The sequence below is a fragment of the Fonticula alba genome (genome assembly GCF_000388065.1).
Source record: "Fonticula alba strain ATCC 38817 unplaced genomic scaffold supercont2.7, whole genome shotgun sequence".
NCBI lineage: Eukaryota > Rotosphaerida > Fonticulaceae > Fonticula > Fonticula alba.
Window position 1 is genome coordinate 593,170 of NW_009242977.1, and position 9,602 is coordinate 602,771.

The 9,602-nt window shown below is 67.6% G+C and overlaps 4 protein-coding genes across 4 annotated transcripts in view; 2 read left to right on the forward strand and 2 right to left on the reverse strand.

Moving 5' to 3' along the window:
• On the forward strand, positions 1 to 1,271 carry H696_04328 (hypothetical protein). Its single transcript, XM_009498205.1, has 4 exons — positions 1 to 229; positions 353 to 456; positions 733 to 871; positions 1,040 to 1,271. Exons 1-4 carry the CDS (start codon positions 71 to 73, stop codon positions 1,082 to 1,084), a joined length of 447 nt encoding a protein of 148 aa, XP_009496480.1. The 5' UTR covers positions 1 to 70; the 3' UTR covers positions 1,085 to 1,271.
• A 201-nt stretch (positions 1,272 to 1,472) lies between these two features.
• Positions 1,473 to 5,820, reverse strand: H696_04329 (hypothetical protein). Its single transcript, XM_009498206.1, has 6 exons — positions 4,582 to 5,820; positions 4,130 to 4,403; positions 3,635 to 3,932; positions 3,341 to 3,502; positions 2,847 to 3,020; positions 1,473 to 2,649 (listed from the first exon to the last, which is right to left on the reverse strand). The coding sequence occupies exons 1-6, from the start codon at positions 5,606 to 5,608 to the stop codon at positions 1,501 to 1,503; spliced, it is 3,084 nt and encodes a 1,027-aa protein (XP_009496481.1). The 5' UTR covers positions 5,609 to 5,820; the 3' UTR covers positions 1,473 to 1,500.
• An 870-nt stretch (positions 5,821 to 6,690) lies between these two features.
• On the forward strand, positions 6,691 to 8,080 carry H696_04330 (hypothetical protein). Its single transcript, XM_009498207.1, has 2 exons — positions 6,691 to 7,040; positions 7,260 to 8,080. The coding sequence occupies exons 1-2, from the start codon at positions 6,757 to 6,759 to the stop codon at positions 7,978 to 7,980; spliced, it is 1,005 nt and encodes a 334-aa protein (XP_009496482.1). The 5' UTR covers positions 6,691 to 6,756; the 3' UTR covers positions 7,981 to 8,080.
• Positions 8,081 to 8,200: 120 nt separating this feature from the next.
• H696_04331 (hypothetical protein) overlaps positions 8,201 to 9,602 on the reverse strand; it is a 6,905-nt gene continuing 5,503 nt past the window's right edge. The window contains exon 3 of the mRNA XM_009498208.1: positions 8,201 to 9,576. Coding sequence (XP_009496483.1) covers positions 8,310 to 9,576 — 1,267 coding nt within the window. The 3' untranslated portion in view covers positions 8,201 to 8,309. The remainder of the gene's footprint in view (positions 9,577 to 9,602) is intronic.

Here is a 9,602-nt window from a genome sequence, read left to right on the forward strand (position 1 = left end):
CCCCAGCTCCTCGCCCCGCGCGCCCTGCACTGCCTTCGCTCGCACCCGCACCCGCACCCGCATTTGCATTATGTCCTCTGCTCGCCAGCGTAAGCAGAACCAGGCCTCCGCCGTCGCCGCTGCTCCTGATGTCCCCGCCGTCGCCCCGAGCCCTGCCACCGGCGGTGCCCCGCTGACCATCGCCCAGTGCCTGAGCCGCGCCCTGGCTGGTGGCTCCAACTGGGAGAAGGTTCGCTCGCCTGCCCCGTGGCATTTGCCTCGCTGCTCCCCCCTCTCGCGGGCCTCATCTGACAATTATTTCTCTCCCTCGCTGCACCCTCCCCCTTCCCCCAAATGACATGCACACTTGAAGGATGAACTCCTGGACACGGTGTCTGTCGTGCGCATCTTCTGGTCACTTGCCCTCGGTGCCATTTGGGGTGTGCTGGGCATGAGCGGCCTTGTGGGCTTCCTCGCGTACGACTGCCCCATTCTGCGCTCGCCTTCTCCTTGCCACATCCGCGGCCCTTTGCTGACTGGCCACCTGTCACGTGTGCTCTTCCGATCTATCTTCTGGTCACTTGCCCTCGGTGCCATTTGGGGTGTGCTGGGCATGAGCGGCCTTGTGGGCTTCCTCGCGTACGACTGCCCCATTCTGCGCTCGCCTTCTCCTTGCCACATCCGCGGCCCTTTGCTGACTGGCCACCTGTCTGCCCCGCGGGTCTGTCCCCTCGATCGCCGGCGCACTGCCAGCCTCGCCGCCGGGCTGGTCTTCGCGCCGCTTCTTTTCGCTCGCTTCCACCTGCGCATTGACCCGGAGCTGGTGGGCTTCTCTTCTGGCTTTTCGGACCTCATCACCGAGGGCTTTGCTCCGGGCATGGCTGCGGCCATGGTGCGTCGTGACTCCCCTCTCGTCCCTCCGCCCCTCCCCCCCCGCCCCCTCCCTCCCTTTTCCTCTGCCTCGGCGCCTCCCGTGCTCGAGCCGGGCCGGCTCTCGGCCCCATGACCTTCGCCCGTCGTGCTCTCCTGCCATCGATGTCTGACACCGCCCGCCCATTAGCTTGCCTGGATCACCCTCTACACGGCCTTCCATTCGTCTCTCTGAAGATGTGATCTGCCCAGCGCCCGGGCTGCACCTTGCTCTTTCTTCCCCCTCCTCCTCCCCCTCGCACGTGCACCGCACAACACATACGCAGCTCGGGCCGCTGGCGGGCAGGAGCAGCGGGAGACCCCCCCCCCCTGCACCCTCCTGGCTCTCCTGCGCTGCTGCTCCAATACAATAGATGTCCCCCTCCCACAGCCAGTGACTCCGACACATTCGCCAACAGAGCCCCGTCTCTTTGGGCGGGGATCGAGCGCCAGCAAGCAGACACCACCAAGGGGGGGGCGGAGGAAAACAAGGTCGATTTTGGCCACCGGTCAGACGGATCCATCCGACGGGCCAGGCGAGTCGGGCAGACACAGACGGCGAATGCGCGCAGACCCGGGGGGGGGGGGGGGGGGGAGGCACGAGAGGTGCTTCTAGAAGTTGTTGCTCTCCTTCCACTGGAGGAGGCGGTCTTCGGCGATATTGTCCTCAACCTGGATGCGGATGGTGGCCTCGGAGCGGAGCTTGGCAATGCGATTAGCCTGCAGGTTGACGAGCAGCGGCCCGGTCAGTGCCTCCAGCAGGACCGTCGAATAGGGCAGGTAGGCGCCGGGGCCGGTGGAATCGCCACCCCCGGGGCGCGGCAGGGACACCACATTCCCCAGGCTGCCAAGGCCACCGGCCGCCGAGGCGGAGGCCGAGGGTCCGGGACTGGCGGGCACGCGGCCTCCCGGCGCCTGGCCGCATGCCAGGGCCAATTGAATGGCCTGATTGAAGAAGAGCTGCAGTTCCGAGGGCGAGTCGAAGCCCGGCCCCAGCATCTGGAAGGAGCTATCACTGCCCGACAGGAAGAGGTCCTCATCTGAGAGAACCGTGATGGACCCGGTCTCGAAAGGGGAGGTCGGTCGGCTGGAGGCCGGCAGAGGGGCACCGGGGGCCGGCGGGGGCAACACGCCCGGGTCGGATGGCTGGGCGTCGGCCACCGGGGCATCGGCCTTCGGAGGGTCTGACACTGGGAGATGGGATTCGGCGGCATCGGAGGACATGGGCCCGGGTGTCACCGGGCCGGACGCCACCGGGCCGAGGGCCATCGCGTCCGGCATCGCCCCGGTGGATGCCTCATGCCCAGGTGACAGCCAGGAGAGGGCCTTCTTCCAGCGGAAGTGCGCCGGGTCATCGATGGGCGGCTCGGCACCATCCTCGGTCTCGGGGTCCGGCCCGGGCACCGGGGCCTCGGGCAAAGCCGACCGACCGGCCGCCGGCTCGTCAAGCAGATCCGAGAGGGAAATGGATTTGATCGACACCCGAGGTGGATCACCCGGTCCCGGCATGCTTGACAATGGGTTGGGGTAGGCGCCTCGCGAGGGGCGGCCGGTCGCCGCACCGAAGAAGCTGGAGAAGGACGACAGCCCGAAGAGCGATTCCGAGCTGGACCCGACGGAAGAGGATGCGGAGGACGAGAGCCGCGCCTGGGCTTGCTGCTGGAGGACTGCGGCTTCGGCGCATGCCAGCAAACAGACCGATGTGTGTGTCAGAATTGCCGAGCCCTCGGTGAAGAGCCGGTCCCAGATCAAGAGAACAATCTATCCCAGCAGGGGGGCGAGGGGGGAAGGGAGGGGGGAAGGGGACCAAACAGGATGGCGGAGATGGCGAGGATGGGGAAAACAGCAACCGCGGGAAGAACGACAGGGACCAGGGGGAGATGGGGGCAGGGGGTGAGGAGGGTCAGCGGGCAGACAAACTGACAGAGATGCATATCTACATGTGCCAAGAGACGCACCTCAGACGGCAAGTCCGACAGAGACCACAGGGCAGCCATCCACCCCATCAGCACTGCCGACGAGGAAATGCCCTGGCGCCGGATGGCCCGGTAGAGTGTGCTCTTGTCAGCGTGGTAGCCCGCCCGGAGGAGGCGTTCGATGGTGGCCGGCGATTCGAAGAGGCGCTCGACAATCTGCCAGGTGGCGGGGGGGGGGGGGGGGGGGGGGGGGGGGGGGGGGGGGGGGGGGGGGGGGGGGGGGGGGGGGGGGGGCGGGGGGTGGGGGGGTGTGCCCGGGGGATGCGCGTCGCGGGGGGGGGGGGGGGGGGGGGGGGGGGGGGGGGGGGGGGGGGGGGGGAGGCGAGGGGAGGCGAGGAATGCCAGCGTGTGGATTACGGCCGGGAGGTCAGTGCCGGGTGCTGAAGGACCCGAGCAAGGGGCTGGCCAGGAAGAGCCAATGGAAGGAAAGCGGGCAGGATGCCGCCCACTGAAGAGGGGAGAGGGGCAGAACGCACGTCACACTCGATGCGCGATCCCTCCAAGCGCTTGCCGAAGAAGGCCGGCGGCAGAACGCGCTCGATCAGCCCGGCCAGGATCCAGAAGGCCTGTGTGCGTGAGGCACCCGCCTTGATGATGGTTCCGGCGATGAAATTCATCCCCTGAGCATAACCGACGTCCTGATGGCCATCAAGCGGCGAGAAGAGGGGGGGGGGGGGGGGGGGGGGGGGGGGGGGCGGAGGGTCAGGGCCCACTGATGGGGAGGCATGAACGAACGCCAAGCAAAGGCCTCAGGGCCCCACAGCACGCACCGGGTTCCGTGCACCATATGCCAGCAGGATGTCCACCAGCATGTCATTGCCGCAGGAGGTGCCCCGACAGGTGGGAAGGTCTCCCCGTGAGACAGTCTGCGACAGGGACGGGGAATTTAGCTTGCGGCATGGCTCGCACAGGTGCTCCGAGGTGCAGAAGTGGGCGAAATCCGCCTCTTGCGGAAAGGTCCGCCCGATGTCACGGTAGATCTCGCGCCGGAGCTGGCCATACCGGGGCGAGAGGCTGGACTTGGCCAGACTCACCAGGTTCAGGTAGGGGGTGTGAACGATGCCGCCACTGTGTACAAGGAATGTCAGTAAACGGACGAAAGCGCCGGCCGGTGCAGCTTGAGGAGAAGAAGAAGAAGAAGAAGAAGAAGAAGAAGAAGAAGAGGGGCGCGAGGAGCGCGAGGCGGCGAGGCCCCATGGAGGGGCTCGTGTGCTGGTGGCCGTGGCACGGTGAAGACCTCCGGCCTGGGGAGCATGCACACGCACCCGGACAGGAGGAGGCTGCGTTCGGCCGACGGGATCCCATGCAGCATCCACCGGGAAAGGGAGTCCGCGGCCAATTCAAGTGCCCCACTGCAACGAAGCCACACCTCGATGCGGTGATTCGAGGGCAGCCCCATGCCCTGCTGGATGGACTGAACAAGAAGCGAGTGCACCAGGGGCTTGTGCGCGAGCCCGGCGTCGGCAGGCAGGAAGGTGGGGAAGGCCATGGACGAGGTCAAGGAGTGAAGGTGTGCGCTGAGGGAGGCGTCCAGACGGTCTTTTTTCGAGAGAGAGAGAGAGAGAGAGAGAGAGAGAGAGAGAGAGAAGGAGAAGGAGAGAGAAGCCCATGGTCAGTGAGGGCACGAACGCAGGTGCTACCCAAGAGGGAAGAGAGCAAAAGCGTGACAGAGGCAAAGAGGCAGACGCAGAGAGGAAGGGCGGAGATGCCAGCGCACCAGCGGCCGTCGGACGCAAAACACTGCCAGGCGGAAGCCCTGGCGAGAAGGAGGGGAGGTGCCCACACGCAGGAGCACCCGCCGGGGTGGGATGGCTGGCCGCATGGAAGGACCCCACACGATCGATGAAGGGACTGGCCAGGGGGAGGCGCCCGGTGGCAGGCGAACAGCCATCCGTGCCGGAGGTGCCGGCAAGGCCATTGGGCCCGAGGGATGACCCGACAAAGGAGGTTGGCAAAATGGCCAGAGCCTGCTGCGGGATGGATGGCCACCACCAGGGGGGCGTCACGGCCGGCGGCCGGGGGATGAACACGCGCGAGCGCGAGCTCAGCCCCAAGTCGAAGGAGGCCGCGTCATCCGAGGCCCCGGTGGCCAGCAAGTCCCCGGGCTTGAGTCGCGAGGGGCCATCTGAAGCCCCGGCCGATGCCAGCCGTGGAGATGCCCCGGCCGCCGCGCTGCCCAACAGGGACATGGCCTCGGTGGCCGGCGACACGCAACACCGGAACTCCAAGTACAAGGAGGCCAGCTCGGTGAACTCGCAGCACAGCTGCCCGGACACCGGCCGACCAGGGCCAGCTCCCCCGAGGCTGGCCTCCGCACTGGCGCTGCGCGAGTGTTGGGACATCGGGTGCCCGGGGCTGGCAGCGCCTCCGGGCGAGGAGGCCGCCGGCGGTCCAGACCCCGGGGAAGCCGGGCCGCGCGCCGGTCGGCCGCCGAGTGGCGACCCGCCGGTGCTGTCGACTTCCGGCGAGGGGAAATCCCCACCGGCCGCCGTGGCCCCGGTGGACACTCCCCCAGTGCCAAACATGCCGATGGCCAGCCCGGACAACCAAGACCGATAGCGCCGGGCCTCAGACTGTTGCCAAAGAGTCAGGCGTCGGCGGTCCAACTGCGAGCTGCTGGCCACGGAGAAGGCCGACAGCAGGGGCAGTGCCGATGGCAGGACGTCCTCCACATGGCCGACGATCTCCTGCAGGAAAACCACGCCATCCAGGCTGTGGCACGAGTGGCAGATGGACTGTAACATGGGCAGGGAGGGGGAGGAGGCGGAAGGCAGTCTGCCCCCGATGAAATGGGGTGGCAGGGATGGGCGGGAGAGGGAGAGAGGGGAGGGAGAGAGCGCGCGCGCGGTTTGCCTGCAAAGGGAATGCGAGTGACTGGCACAGGGGCAAGAGCGTCAAGAGGGGCCGAGAGAGTGGAGGAAGGCGACTGAGGCGCGCCGAGGTGGGGGAGGCCACTGGTCGGGCCGGCCAAAAAGGCCCCTTGCCTCGGGCATGGCCGGGGCCATTTCCGTGGATGGATAGCCGAAGCATGCCACAAGGGGGGATCCGTGACTGGCCGGGGTGTGGGGGGTGGGGGGGGGGGGCACCCAGCCCGGCGACCGGGACCCCCGTCTGTGTGACTCGCCTAAATTCCGTCCCTCGGGGGGAAAAAAGAAAAGCTCGCACGCGCCCCAGCTTGAAACGTGAGGCAGAACGCAATGCGGACCCCGGGGAACGGGCGTCGGCGGGCAGGTGGCCGAGGGCCGACGCGTAGCCCCCAATCTCGGCGGTTTCGGCGCACTCACAACAACAACAACAAAGGAGCGCGCGCCGGCTAACACAGGGCGCCTCGGTCGGGCGTCCTCCGCTGACACCACCGGGGCCGAGTCACGTTATTTGATCGTTGGCATCCCAAGGGTGGGCAGCCGATCTGCGATCCTGCCCCTCCGTTGCGCGGGCGCGCGCGTGCTTGACAAGAGGCCGAGCGAGGCCGGGGGCGGCATCGGCGCCTGCCTCCCCTGGCGGCTGTCTTTCCGCAGGGCTCAACTGGGGGACTGGGATGTACGCCCAAGCAGGTCCGGCTCTTCCGGCCCATCCCCACGCGCACACAAGCACCACCACCCCCCCCCCCCCAGGCACACATGCATTGCGGGAGTTTGCTGCGAGGGGATCTCGAGGAATGTGCGCTGTTTTGAGGGAGCCCGAGGCGGCACAGGAGCGACTGGTCGCACACAGTCAGCCCTCACAGCTGCTCACACACGCACGCACGCACGCACGCACGCACGCACGCACACACACACGCACACGCACACACACACACACACACACACACACACACACACACACACACACACACACACACACACAGGCGGATACCGCCGCTGTACTGCTTCTCCCCGCCCCTCCCACTCCAATGCTCTGCCGACCGCTGGGTGTTGTGCAGGGGTTGCCGGCCGCCGGCCGACACCTCGCCCTATGGGCTCGGGCATATGGGGCCGTTCCTCGGCGTCGCGCTCCGGCTGGCGCGCCTCCGCCCGATGGGGCGCCGCTGCTCAGCTACTACCGATCCGGGCTTCTCTATGAGCTGTCGAGTCTCTTCGCCCTGGAGCGTCTGCTGCCGATGTCCCTGCGGCATTCCGGGCAAACGGCCGACCACGGCATCGACCTTCTCGGGTCTTGGAACCTTCGAAACGGCCAGTTCGTGTCCCCTCGGGCCTTCTTGTTCCTTGTTTCCTCCCTGCGCCCCCTGTGTCTTCTTCTTCTTCTTCTTCTTTTTTTCGGCCCCCATCCCCGGGAGAGCTCGCCCCCTTGGCCATTGCGCCCCCTCCGATCTCCTAATCCCCGTTCTCTCTCTCTCTCTCTCCCTCCTCGATCTGTCCCCCCTCCCCCCGGTCTTTGACTTGCGCCCGTTCGCAGGAAGGTCGCCGTCATTTGCCAGTGCAAGTACTCCACCAAATCCATCCCGGTCAACTTTGTCAGGAGCTTCCTCGGCACCATTAGCTCCATCCATTGCCTGAGTCCACCCAAGTGGCCTCCGGCCATTTATCGCCTGTACCGGGAGGAGTTCTCGGCGCCGGCAGCGGACTTCGCCGTCCCCGATGCGGCCGATGGCGCGTCTCTCGGCGGCCTGGCCCTCCCGCGGCCCCTGTCGACGGTGACCCCCCCGCCCTATTCGCCGTTCGCCTCGGCACCCTGGGAAGATGATGAGGACTCGTTTGACGCGTCGCCGGCCTTCGCCGCTGCGGCGGCCGCGGCTGCCGCGGTGCCTGCCACGACCTCCCACTTCCCTGTGGTTGGGCTTTTCATTTCGCACACCCCCTACTCGCAGGCGGCCATGCGTCTGGTGCAGGACATCTCCCTGCCGATGATCTTCATCGAAGCCGGCCTGATGCTGGATGTGCCCGAGGTGCAGGCCCTCCTGGAGACCACGGTCAATAGTGAACTCCGCCAGGACTCCACGCCGGAGGACCTGCGCGAGGCACTGGTCCGGCACTACCGCATCAACAACATCCTGATGAATGACGCGGCGCAGCACCTCCTGCCTAGCGTGTCTGTCGGCCTGGACATGGCGGTTGATGCCCACGGCCCCGGGCACCGAGCGCGTCTGCTCGAAAGCGCCCCCCCTTCATGGAGGTAGGAGCACATCCCCAATGCCCTGCCCTTGTATTTTATAGACCCTCCCGATGGGCATGCGCTGGGTCGCTCGCCCCTCCACCATCAATGAAACCTCCTTTGCCCGCACTCGGCAGAGGGTGGGGTGGGGTGGGTGGGGTGGGGAGGATGGGGGGGAGCAATGGCCACTGATGCGCATATGTGCTCATAGCTGGTACTTGGCCGAATGGCGCATGCATCAGTGCGTCCTTTTCTTCTTCTTCTTTTGGTTGGGGGTCTTTTTTTTTTTGGCGGGACAGGGGCGAGGGGGGGGGGGGCACAGAGGTGCAGACAAACAGGGAAGCGGGACACCAGTCACACATAGAGGACCCGGCCATTGGAGAAGGTGGCCGGTGCGACCACCCGCCACCACACATACGCCGACACCACCGGGTCGTTGGCTGCCGTGCGAATGGGCACAAGGGCACACGGACACCGGGGCCGCCGGGCAAAACTCCGCGGCCAGAGGGACTCCGGGGCGGCAGCGCCCCGGGGCATGGACCCCGAGTCGGCCATGGCCGGCCAGCCATGGCTGCCGGCGACTTGCTGCCACCACGCGGCCGGGCCGTGGGTCGCCCGCGCTGGCGGCCATAGCCGTGCTACGGCCCGGCCATCGATCAGGCTCATGGACACCGGGCCGACGTTGCTGCTGTCCAGCGGGGCCTGGTCGGCCGGGCGTGCGATCGAGGGGGGCGCCCCGGTGCCACCAGGGCCGGCCGGAGGCCGCCCCTGGTCGGGGGGCTCCGGTGTGCAGGAACACCGGAACCGATCACGGCAGGAGGCTGGCGGGAAGTAGGACAGCGGGAACTTCGGGACCAGCCCCGCGTAGTAGGCGTACGCCCCGGAGCCAGCCCCATTGGCCGTGGCCCCGGCTCGAAGCAATACCCCCGAGGCGAAGAGGCCCTGCGTCGGGGCCGCGCCGCCAGCCGCCAGGCGGCCCAGCAGAGCCGACGCATCGCCGGCCGGCATTTGCTCGGAGGCCGGCAACACGCCATGGCGAGCAGCTGGAACCCCGCCCAGCAGTATGGGGTGAATGCCGGGAACCGTGGTCCCGGGCGAGAGGTGCGGGTACCGGGCCGCCACGTCGGGCAGTTCCACCCAGGCGAAGTTGTTCTGAAGCAAGATAAAGGGGGTCACCTCGAAGAAGCCACCATTGTGATTGGCAATATGCTCCGGGCCGGGGGCCGGGGCAGGAGCAGCTTCCGCAGGGGAGGTGCCGGCCTTGGCCGGGGGGTCAGCTGGTCCGGGAGAAACACCGGGAGCCCCGGCCGGCGGCACGGCGCCAAGCGGCATGGAAGAGGTGGCGAGACTGGGATCGCCGTCTGAAGAAACCATGTCCCCGGGGGGACCGGGAGTCGCCTCCAGCAGGGAGGCCTCTCGCATGGAAGCCTCCAGCGCCGCCTGGCGGTGGGATTCGAGCGGGTCCATCGCGCGCGGCATGCCGATCGAAGGGGCCGACACGCCGAAGGCCTCCGGGCGCGTACTTACCAGATCCCCGCCGAGACCGATCACCCGGCGGAAGGAGACCCCGGATAGCTCCCCAGTGAGGAGGCGCTCCCGACGTCCAGGAGCCAAGTCGGCCCTGTGCCAGGAAAGAGGGCGAGCGGG